This window comes from Heteronotia binoei, chromosome 1 (assembly GCF_032191835.1).
Source record: "Heteronotia binoei isolate CCM8104 ecotype False Entrance Well chromosome 1, APGP_CSIRO_Hbin_v1, whole genome shotgun sequence".
Classification (NCBI taxonomy): domain Eukaryota; kingdom Metazoa; phylum Chordata; class Lepidosauria; order Squamata; family Gekkonidae; genus Heteronotia; species Heteronotia binoei.
This window is the reverse complement of record NC_083223.1, coordinates 187386947-187399674: the sequence shown is the minus strand read 5'-3', so window position 1 is coordinate 187399674 and position 12728 is coordinate 187386947. Positions and strand designations below refer to the sequence as shown.

The 12728-nt window shown below is 41.0% G+C and overlaps 1 protein-coding gene across 5 annotated transcripts in view; it reads right to left on the bottom strand.

The window, feature by feature from the left end:
• Window positions 1–12728, bottom strand: part of BABAM2 (BRISC and BRCA1 A complex member 2) — a 287811-nt gene that overhangs the window by 73211 nt on the left and 201872 nt on the right. For all 5 annotated transcript variants that reach the window (XM_060245154.1, XM_060245182.1, XM_060245163.1 and 2 more), the window contains exon 10: window positions 9343–9425. In XM_060245154.1, the coding sequence (XP_060101137.1) occupies window positions 9343–9425 (83 nt within the window). The remainder of the gene's footprint in view (window positions 1–9342; window positions 9426–12728) is intronic.

Below are 12728 nucleotides of genomic sequence, written 5' to 3'. Positions count from 1 at the left end.
AACGAAGATCAGAGTGAAAGGACTGCAATGAAGCGGGAGATCAGCGAGATAGGTGTTTTCCGGATGGTGGTAAAGAAGAAACTGAGTGGGTTGGCCGCCTCCCCCTCGTCTGGGCATGCGCAGTCGCTGCCCCCTCCCCGGGACGAGGGAAAAGGCGCGCCAAAAATAACGCTTAGGATTGCTTTGAATTCTCCGAGATGGGCTCGATCCTGGCGGATAAACCCATATGTGGGACTGCACAGAGACCACGATGAAGATTAATCTGTTCACTCAATTTAAACAGTATAATGATTGCATTCATATCATTTTCTTTCTAATAAGACAGATTTAAATCACCAGTTCATAATATAATGATCATATCTTTAATCAGAACAAATTACATGATCCACATTTCAATGAAACAGTCACATTCTAGCAGATGTATTTACTATATTCTTTACACCCTTTGAAATCATTTATTTGCTTCAAATAACAATTTGCTATGGCATTTGAAATGGTATACAACCACATTCATGAGTGGTGTTGTAGGGGTTAGAGTGTCATTCCCAAGTTCTGGTAGACCCAGGTTCAAACCTTTCCTTTGTCATGATACTCACTAGTTGATCTTAGGCCAATCACTCTTTAATCTACCTCACAGGACAGTGGTAAGGATAAAACAGAATGATGTATATTGCCCTGAGCTCTTTAGAAAAGGGTGGGATAATTTTTTTTTAATTAATTTTATTTAAGCACACCACACTCCACAACCAAAACAGTCAGATTAAGACAGTTAAAATCCAAGTATGTTCCAGCAAAAGAAAAATCATCTTCAACAGCCATCAGCAAATATAAAATTCTTTATGAATAAGTCACACTTTGACTAAGTACTAAAAAGCCAATGGGGAAATGACGGATGTGCTTGCATCAGCAGATATCTTTCCTTTGGGCATCCTCACAGAGAAGGGACAAATCCATGCCCTTGCAGCTCTCAGATTCATAAGACATGTGATTGACTACAATATCAGATGCTGCTGAGTGGCCTATTAGAATGATTGTTGCTAGATTTCCTCTGCCCATTTCTGGACAAAGATTGTGAATCAGGGCCATTTGGCTCCAGAAAATCTGTCTCATTCAAGAACTCAAATCACTCCCTGTTCAATTATCTTGCCCAATAAAAGTATATTTGAAACTATACTACAATCATTCCATCCACCTATTTAGGTATTTCTATGCATTTCTGCTAAGAAGGTAATACCCAAAAGTTATTCAGATCCATCTGAGTACAAGGAGGATTATTTTTTAAATGTGTGGATGGATCACAGCTTTCTTTAGATATTTGGAAGCTTTCAGGGCTTAGTTATCATAGTAAACAATTGCTTAATAGCTGAGCAGATTTCACAAGTTCTCCAAAAATCCTGTCCAGCCCTTAGATAACAACAGCAGAAATTTATCCATCAAAACAGGACAAACAGATGACTTGGACAACTCTTCCAGACCTGCACTAACTGTGAGAAAGAGTTAGCCATTTTATCGGAGCAACAGTTAGCAAGCTGGTCACAGATCACAGAATCACAGTTGGAAGGGACTTCCATGGTCATCTAGTCCAATCTCCTGCAGAATGCAGCTGAAAACTAAAAATTGGAAAGGACTCCAAGGGTCATCTAGACTAACTCCTGAACCACTGAAGCAGACCATTAAAAAGATGATAAGATAAAACCCTTAATTAAAGCCTTGGGCAGGGGAAGATGTGTTTTAACCTGGTACTTAAAAGAAAGTAAAGGAAGTATTAGGTGAGCCTTATGGGGGAGGGCATTCCAGATGTGATGTGGCACCACAGAAAATAGCCTGTCTCCAATCACCACCCACCTCACCTTTGAAGGTGAGTGCACTGAGAGCAGGGCTTGTGAGGACAGAAATAGGAAAATGGAAGGAGTAAGCAAAAAATCTTACCGGGTGTGTTGGATAATATACTTATCATCACAATAGATTTTATAACACATAGGAAGTTCAGGTAAAGCTAAGTTTTGCATTAAACCCACATAGCAGTATAGAATATTCATGCTTGCTTGATGTACTTTGTGTTGATACACCTTTAACATTTTCCTATTGCTGAATTTTCCATGACCTGACCTGGATAGCCCAGGTTAGCTCAATCTTGTCAGATCTTGGAAGCTAAGCAGGGTCAGCCCTGGTTATATTTGAATGAGAGACCACCAAGTTAGTCCAAGGTCCCTATGCAGAGGCAGACAATAGGAAATCACCTCTGAAGGTCTCTTACATTTAAAACCCTATGGAATTGCCATAAGTTGGCTGCGACTTGAGGACAAAAATCTATGCATTCTTTCTATAAGCAATAACTAACAAATATATAAAATATAATGTTCCCCTCCATTAGGTGCTACTAAACTCTTTCAAGTTAAATGATGTTAGAAATGAAAGCTGATATATCACTTTGGAAATGAAATGTGGATTTGAGTGCTCTCTCTGTAGCCTTTATTATATGAAATGGCTTGCCCTCATTCACTCAACAAGCATGCGATGCAAGTTTATATTTGTAAATTGCTGTGTGAACATTAAGGCTGCAGAGTTAATTGATAGTGACAAGCTATTCAGTTGTAATAATATTTCGCAAAAGCTTTAAATTAGTTAAACCAAGGTCTCAAATATTATCTTAGTTTAAATTGTTGAGTACTGAAGACTGAATTTTTACTCTAGTGAAGCATAATCATTTAAATTTCAATGAAACAATACATCAGTTTTTTCCGACTTAAAACCTGAATAAGCATAAAATAGCAAATAACATAAGAATGCAGATTTATACCCCGCCCTTCTCTCTGAATCAGACTCAGAGCGGCTTATAATCTCCTATATCTTCTCCCCCCCCCGCCCGCAATAAATACATGCATGTGGCCTCATGAAAACAGGTGAGTTTAGCCCACTTGCATGCAGTCACACTGTCACATCATATGGCATTTTCATAGAATAAACTGTTATGCTAGTAATAATAACTGTAGTGAAAAATGGGATGAAGAAAGCCACTAATCATAAGCAGCACCGATGAGGCGAAAATATAGCTTAGGGTGTGAACCCAGAGAGTGAATAAGGAGTCTAAAGAGAAATCTCAGTATTTAGAAAGAATACATGACTAAACGGTAGATGGAATTCAGTGCAAAGACATGGGGGGAAATCCTACATAGGGTTGCCAAGTCCAATTCAAGAAATATCTGGGGACTTTGGGGGTGCAGCCAGGAGACTTTGGAGGTGGAGCCAGGAAACATTAGGGGTGGAGCCAAGATCAAGGCTGTGACAAGCGTAATTGAACTCCATCGGGAGTTCTGGCCATCACATTGAAAGGGACGGCACCCCTTTTCAATGCCTTCCTTCTATAGGAAATAATGAAGGATAGGGGCACCTTCTTTTGGGGCTCATAGAATTGGACCCCCTGTCCCAATCTTTTTGAAACTTGGGGGGTATTTTGGGGAGAGGCACTAGATGCTATACTGAAAATTTGGTGCCTCTACCCCAAAAAACAGCCCCCGCAGAGCCCCAGATACCTGCAGATCAATTCTCCATGATTTTCTATGGGAATAAATTTCCATAGGGAATAATGGGGTTCCCAGTAGACATTTCCCTCCCCTCCCCCCCGCTTTCTGACGACCCTGAAGCGGGGGGATGGTCTCCAAACCGGGGGATCCCCTGCCCCCGCCTGGGGATTGGCAACCCTAATCCTACATGCTGAACCATGGCCTATAAATTAGCTGCTACAATAAAGGCCTTTATAGATACATAGACTACTTGATAATACTAGGGGATTTAAAAATGGTATTCAAATATGGAGAATATGAGTGGTAGCTAGTTAAGGTATGCATACTAACAGGGCTATTTTTGTAGGAAAAGCCCAGCAGGAACTTATTTGTATATTAGGCCATACCCCCTGGCATAACCATTGTTTCATACAGGGCTTTTTTGTGGAAAAAGCCCAGCAGGAAGTAGTTTGCATATTAGGCCACACCCCTGACACCAAGCCAGCAGAACTGCGCTCCTGTGCGTTCTTGCTCAAAAAAAGCCCGGCATACTAATTCTAGCTTTGTCTTATCATCTCAGCTTGGCATACATTAAAAATGAAGACTGTTTCAGGCAACTTTAAGGAAGACTAGTATCTTGCTGAATTCCTTGCACATTATGATTACAACACAAGAAGAACATCTCACTGTCTTCTCTATAGTTCCATTTTCACTGTATGTGGTATTTTCACTTATCTCATGGCAAACTTAAAATCCATTTGCTTATATGAAAAACAAAGAGACAGATGCTTAATCGTACAGCCCAGTGCATAGCACATTGAATTAGAAATCTGATGGGTTGTGTAAACCCATTTTTTAACAACAGGGACGGAACGTTTCACTGTTTCTTTGAGTTGTGCAATTAGATAGACAATGGGTTGGATCCTAAGAACTGTGAATGGAAGTCCCTGATGTTCCTGAGAGTTGTGGTGCCTCAGGAACAGAGTGGAATGTAGTCTGGGGGAGGCACATATTGAATGGAAAGTCTGTGGAAGCAGTGCACCCTTCCTTGCATGACAGAAAGTGCCTCCTGCTTCTGCAAGGGCATTTTTAAACCCAGTCTAACAGTGAGTAAAATTTTGTGTCGTGTTGACAAGTCACATTATAATCACTGTAAAAGCTATAAGGAAGCCAAGAAGAGAGGAAACCACCTTTGGCACAAATCTTGAAATTATGTCCCTGGAGGATGAATTAGGAGGGAGGGGGACACTGACTACTTGCATATTAAAGAGCCTAAAGAATACTTTCTAATTCTTAGATACACACTTGGGCGATAATGTTCTTGATAGGAGACACTATTGTGCTAGACCCCTACTAACTCTCACACTGAGGAGTGGTAAAAATGACCACGATGGTTTAGCAAGCACATGGAGGGCAACCATGGTAGTAGGGCTTGATAGCTGAATGCCTAAGTATGTTTTTTTTGGGGGGGGGGTGAGACTGAGCGGTAGAGCATCTGCTTGGAATGTAGAAGGACCCAGGTTCAGTTCCTGGTATCTCCACTTAAAAGATCTGGCAGTGGATGAAAGACTTCTGGCTGAAACCGTGGAGAGCTGCTGCCACTCTGAGTAAGATCCATCCAGTCCAACACTCTGTGTCACACAGTGGCCAATATACACACACACACATATATATACTGTGGCTAATAGTCACTGATGGACCTCTGCTCCATATTTTTATCCAATCCCCTCTTAAAGCTGGCTATGCTTGTAGTCGCCACCACCTCCTGTGGCAGTGAATTTTACATGTTAATCACCCTTGGGTTAAGAAGTACTTCCTTTTATCCATTTTAACCTGACTGCTCAGCAATTTCATTGAATGCCCACGAGTTCTTGTATTGTGAGAAAGGGAGAAAAGGACTTCTTTCTCTGCTTTCTCCATCCCATGCATAATCTTGTAAACCTCTATCATGTCACCCCGCAGTCGACGTTTCTCCAAGCTAAAGAGCCCCAAGCGTATTAACTTTTCTTCATAGGGAAAGTGGTCCAAACCTTTAATCATTCTAGTTTCCCTTTTCTGCACTTTTTCCAATGCTATAATATCCTTTTTGAGGTGCAGTGACCAGAATTATACACAGTATTCCAAATGAGACTGCACCATCGTTTTATACAGGGGCATTATGATACTGGCTGATTTGTTTTCAATTCCTTTCCTAATAATTCCCAATATGGCTTACTCCCAACTCCAGATCATTAATGAACAATTTAAAGAGCATGGGACCCAGTACTGAGCCCTGCGGCACTCCAATGCTTACCGTCCTCCACTGTCAAGACTGCTGATTTATTCTCACTATCTGCTTCCTATTAATTTTTGATCCACAAGAGGACCTGTCCATTTACTCCATGATTCTCGAGCTTACTAAGGAGCCTTTGATGAGGAACTTTATCAAAAGCTTTCTGGAAGTCAAGGTAAACAACATCTATTGGGTCCCCTTTGTCCACATGTTTGTTCACCCCCTCAAAAAACTGTAATAGGTTAGTAAGACAAGATCTTTCATTAAAGAACCCATGCTGAGTCTTCCCCAATAACTTGTGTTCATCAATGAGCCTACTCATTCTGTCCTTGATAATGGTTTCTACCAATGTTCCCGGTATTGAAGTCCAACTGACTGGCCTGTAATTTCCCGGATCTCCTCTGGAACCCTTTTTAAAGATGGGGGTGACATTTGCTACCTTCCAGTCCTCAGGAACGGAGGCATGTTTCAATGAAAGATTACATATTATTTTCAGGAAACCCACAAGTTCAACTCTGAGTTCTTTCAGAACTCTTGGATGTATGCCATCCGGACCTGGTGACTTATTAGTTTTTAATTCGTCAATCAGATGTAGGACCTCCTCTTTTGTCACCTCAATCTGACTCAGGTCTTTCAACACCCTTTCCAAAATTAGTGGTTCCGGAGCGGGCAAAAACTTCTCATCTTCCACAGTGAAGATGGAGGCAAAAAATCCATTAAGCTTTTCAGCCATTTCCCTATCCTCCTTCAGTAATCCTTTGACCCCTTGGCCATCAAGGGCCCCACTGCCTGGGTTCCTGCTTCTAATATATTTGAAGAAATTTTTATTGTTGGTCTTTATGTTTTTTGCAATACGCTCCTCATAGTCCCTTTTTGCCTTCCTGATCACAGTCTTGAATTTGATTTGCCACAGCCTGTGTTCCCTTTTATTAATCTCTCTTAGACTAGCTTTCCACCGCTTAAAGGAGCCCTTCTTACCTTTTACAGCTTCCATTACTTTGTTTGTTAACCATGCAGGCCTTTTCTTATACTTGTTTGTGCCTTTCCTAACTTGTGGTATATATTTTATCTGAGCTTCTAGGATTGTAGTTTTAAATAGCCTCCAAGCTTCCCCAAGGGTTTTGACTGTATTTCCCTTTCCTTTCAGTTTCCTCTTCACATGCCTCCTCATTTCAGAGAATTTACCCCTTTTAAAGTTAAACATGGTTTTGCTGGTCTTTTGGGGCAACTCTCTATTTATACAAATGGTGAAATCAATAACGTTATGGTCACTGCTCCCAAGCAGCGTGATCACTTTTACATCTCTCACCAAGTCTTGGGCATTACTTAGGACCAAATCCAGGATCGCGCCACCTCTGGTAGGTTCTGTGACCATTTGCTCCATAGCACAGTCATTGAGAGCATCTAGAGACTCAATGTCTTTCTCTCGACCTGAACACATATTGACCCAATCAATCTGTGGGTAGTTAAAATAATCTATTATGACACAGTTTTTACATTTAGCCGCTGTCTTTAATCCTTCCATCATATTATAATCATCTATCTTTTGATTTGGTGGGCGATAAACTCCCATAGTTAAATTTCCTTTTGGGCCCTCTGTTTTGAACCAAAGCATTTCTAGAAGGGAATCTAATTATCTGACCTCAGTCTTACTGGACTGTATACCCTCTCTGACATACAGAGCCACCCCACCTCCAACCCTTCCCTCCCTATCCTTTCGATATAACATATCCCGGAATCACCGTGTCCCACTGATTCTCCTCATTCCACCAAGTTTCTGAAATTCGCACAATGTCTATGTTTTCTCCCAACACTAAACATTCCAACTCACCAATTTTACTTGGAACATTTCTAGCATTTGTATACAAACATCTATAATTTCCCAGGCAAGTTAGGCCCGCAACCTTCCTCCTGCTGCCTCGAGACTTTGGCAGACACTCCATACTGTTTGTCACCATCTCAGTGGATAACTCTGATCCATTATCCGGTAACAGTTAACCCTTCATCTCTTTGAGATGAGTCCTCCTGAACCAGGGACATTTCATCTCCTGTCAGTTTTCCTCCAAGATATAGTTTAAAAACTGCTCTGCCACCTTTTTGATTTTAAGCGCCAGCAGCCTGGTTCCATCTGGGGACAAGCGGAGACCATCTCTTTTGTACATCTCCCGCTTGTTCCAGAATGCATCCCAGTGCCTAACAAACTTAAACCCTTCCTCCTTACACCATTGTCTCACCCACACATTGAGACTTCTAATTTGTGCCTGTCTCTCCTGCCCTGCACATGGAACAGGTAGCACTTCTGAGAAGGCTACCTTGGAAGTCCTGGCCTTAAGTCTCCCGCCTAGCAGCCTAAATTTTTCCTCCAGGACCTCACAACTGCATTTCCCCACATTGTTGGTGCCAACATGTACCACGACCACTGGTTCCTCCCCAGCACTGTCTATCAGCCTATCTACAACACGCGTAATGTCCGCTAACTTTGCACCAGGCAGGCAAGTCACCATACGGTCAGTACGCTGTTTTGCCACCCAGCTGTCTACTTGCCTGAGGATTGAATCACCAACTACCAAGACCTGCCTTCTCTCCCTGTCCAGGGATGGTTCCTTGGCGCGAAAGGATACCTGCTCACCAACTGAAGAAAAGGTCCCTTCTCAGGGCGCATTCTCCTTATCCTCAGCATGGTGCCCTGTTCCCTCTCGACCCTCATGCTCCCTGGCAGCAACGGGGCTGCCACGTTCAGAGTGGGGCTCATCTACTACGTCCCCAAGAGTCTTCTCCGAGTGCCTGACTGACTATCTCTGCTTCTCCAGGTCAGTCACCTCAGCCTCAAGGGTACGAACTCGTTCCCTGAGTACCAGGACCTCCTTGCATCGAGCACACACCCAAGACTTCTGTCCTATGGGCAGATAGTCATACATGTGACACTCAGTGCAAAACACTGGAAAGCCCCCACCCCCCTGCTGGCATTCTACCTTCATGATAGTTTTTTTTTAATATACAGTCCCCTTTTAAATCCTGTTTGTTTATGTGGCTCTCCTTCTGGAGGGTCTACAATAGTAGACAATAATGATTCTGATGGACCAAGGGTCTGATTCTGTGTAAGACTATTTCAAGTGTTTATGACACAGAATGGTATTGTATAACCTAATCTCATCAGATCTCAGAATAAGATGAGTTGGTACTTGGATGGGAGAAGGTTGTGGCAAACCACCTTTGCTTAATCACTTGCCTTGAAAACCCTAGGGGGTTGCATAGTTGGCTGTAACTTGATGACATTTTAAACCAACACACAAGTATGTTTTATGACAAACTGTGATCTTCTCACAAGTTCCTGAAGAATGGGGCTGGTTTTAAAATCCAAAATAATGTTGCTAATTTCCACAAAGCTCTTCTTTTTCAGACCGCAGACAGGATTTTGCAAGTGTGAAGGCCACGTCAAAAATACATAAACATAGAGTAAAAATAGCCCAAACCCTTAAAAGGCTCCTGTAATTGTGTTTTCCCCCTTTTGAATATTTTTGCGTTCAAGAGGGTAGACATTTGTGCCCAAGGCAAATAACTACTCACTGTGAACAAGGAAGCAGAAATCCTTCCACATCAGCAACAGGGTGAGCTTTGTGAAACCCTCTGCATCATATTCTACCACACCACTATGAAAACAGGAAACAAAAAAGTTCTAACTATTTATCATTAAAACTGAAGCACATCAACAGACTAGATTAAGAGCAGAAATCAAGCACCATAATCCATACCTTCCCATGAATTACATTTGCACGTGAGGATTATCATATAGCATTTTAGCCCTTTGTCATTAGTCTCAGCTAGGCACAAATAGTGCCAAACATTCAGCAACATGGTCAGCCTATAAGTGTAATAGAACTTTTTACAAATAGTTAAGTGTCCTCGCAGCCTGAGTGCCCAATCTTCTCTAATAACCATTATATTCTCATAGTTCTGTTAATGGATTATGTTAATGAATTTATTAGTTATGTTTTATTTTTATTATTTATTATTTATTATTTATTTTATTAGTTAGCATGTTTTATTCAAACACAGATCAATACAGTGCTTTATCCCACTTTCTCTCTCTCTCTCTCTCTCTCTCTCTCTCACACACACACACACACATACACATACAAAACTGACAGTGGTCAAGAATAATATTTGACCTGTTTTTTTCCAGGCTACGTCGCCTTGCTCTCAGTCGGGTCCGCGAGCTCTCCTGTTTGCGGCCCCCCTGAATCAGGCAGGGGAGGGGTGCCACGGATGTGACGCCCCCAAAGAGGCCCTGTAGGGGTCTCTTTTTGGCATGGGGCTTTTACAGCAAGACAGGGGCGCAACGGCAGTTGCTCCTGTTCTTTCTGTATGCCCTGAAGCTCTCCTCGTTGTGATCGCCATTACAGCAGCAAGAGGTGAACGCCGATCGCGTGCTTTTTTTTCTCTTCAATAAGCTTTTGATCTATCACCCCTCTATCTCAAGCATGACAAGTCTACAATGCAAGTAAGTCGGCTTTCAATTGCCAATGGTTAATGGGTCATTTTTACATTTCAATAAACTGGCAGTTCAAAGGAATATGAATATGGATACTTAAATCGACCCAGTTCATAATTGGATATTTGTTAAAGAGACTATTATTCGGCTGCAATCCGGTCTGAACGAAATGAGATACTTGTTAGAGGGATTTCTCCTTGTCGTCTGATTTGAAATTCATACGCTAACATTTAAAACTCCAGTTGGAGGAGACTGGGAAGGACGGACTATCTGGGACTCTGAGCTACTTTTCAACCTGGATTAATGAACTGAGTTTGCTGACAGAGAAAAATGGCTTTGCTAAGTGTAATTTTTCACAAAAAAGATATTTTAAGCAGTTTGAAGTCTCTGCGGGAAGATCTTGGTTTATTGACAGAGTTGGTTAAGAAGCAAATGGGAGCTTTTGTGCTGAAAGCTAGCGAAATTTCAAGTCTACATGAGCAGAGTGCTAAAGAGAACCCGGTGACGTCTGTGGAATTGAAATGGGAGAGCGACTCGTTGGGAAATGAACATAAGAAAATAAAAACGGAACCCTATGGTGTAACTAAAAAAGAAGACCAGAAATGGAGACTGATTCAAGTTAGGTCGAGAGGAACAAAGGCTGTGGAATTTTTCCCACTTTCGTCGAGAAGGATGACTGCATTAAGAAGTAAGAAGAGCCTCCTGAATTAGATTTTCTCAGTGGATAGTTGGATATGGACTTTGTAAGAAAATCTGATATGTGATATTAGATGGCTATGTGAGATTCCTATTTTCCTTTTTTGTTATTTTTTTGGGCTACAATAAGTTGTTTTGTTTAAAATAATATGGATATAAAAGCTAAAGGACTAAAAAGTCTTTGAAAAGAATTTTATGTAAAAATAGTTAATTTAGATAGCAGATAGCGTAATTACTTTATAAATTGGTGAATTTGTCTTTAACAGATAATGATATTAGCTTTTTATGTTTATTATTGATATGGGTAATCCTACAAATTAATCTATATCTGTTAAGAAGGTAGATATTGTAATTATTTGTTAATTAGCAGATCTCCTTCTAATATGTTTGTTTGAAGAGATTATCTGTAATAACATAGATAAATTATTGTGCTCTATTTCTAATCTGTCAAGGATAAAGATATTGGCCACAGACCATATTAAGGAGAGAAAAGGTGCATATTAGTTACAAATCAGGAGATAAATTTCTTTTCAGTAAAAAGAGTTTCTTGACATATTCTTATCTTGGTGGGTAGTTGGGTATGGAACTCTCAATAAGAACAGGTATGTAATTCTTATTTTTGGGTTATAATAAGTTGTTTTTTCTAGCCCAATAGGGACATAAGAGTTGGATTAATTGTTAAAAAAGGCAGACAGCACAGTTGTTATGTAAACTGCCAGATTTGTCTTTAGTATGTCTCCCAGGAGAAACTGTTTATACTGAGATAGACAAAATATTATGTTGTATTTTTCTTTTAGCTTCTTAAGGATAAAGATATGAATTTTTTGTGTCTATGTTAATGAGGATGGTGTTAAACTAACAAACTAGTCTGTGTTTTTAACATGTTTAAGCCAAAGCAGCTAGTTCCGTGTTGAGATTGCTCTGACTTGTTTATACTTATATGTGTTGAAGAAGAACTGTTTAGACTTGTATTGCAAATAATAGTTTAGTAAAAATGTTTTATAATGAAAGATAAAGATGGTAAAATATATGGAGAACTCTACACTTGCAGGTAGAACGAATTGGATATTTTATTTGGAGGTAGAATTAAAACTGATATATTTGTATTTCTCTTTTTTTTCTGCTTTTCCCATTGTGTATATGCCATCCCCTCCTTTTTTTGTATCTATGTTTATGCTTCTTTCTTTTGTAGTTAAAACCAATAAAAATTATAACATCTGAAGAATAATATTTGACCTTTGCAAAGAACTGTATTTGGATCATTAAATAAAGCCATTTCTCAGAGCTTAGATAACAACAAAATACTATATTTCAGGGGTGGGGAACCACTTGATGTGCCCCTTGGGGATTGCTGGGCCAAACTGAGCCATGTGGCAGCCTCCCTGGGGCCTGGTTGGCCAGCGAGGATCGTGGGGCCCAGCTGCACTGTGCAGCAGCCTCTCCAGGGCCAGGCAGGGATCACAGGGCCCAGATGTACTGTGCAGCAGCCTCCCTGGGGTCTGGCTGGCCGGCCAGAATTGCTGCAGGGCCTGGAAAAGTTACAATCACAGTTCAGTTTGCACTTGATTATCCCAGGTGGTGTGACCTAATATGCCAGGGGTGGCCAATGGTAGCTCTCCAGATGTTTTTTTGCCTACAACTCCCATCAGCCCCAGCCAGCATGGCCAATGGCTGGGGCTGATGGGAGTTGAAGGCAAAAAAACATCTGGAGAGCTACCGTTGGCCACCCCTGTAATATGCTAATATTAGGGGATGTGGTCTAATA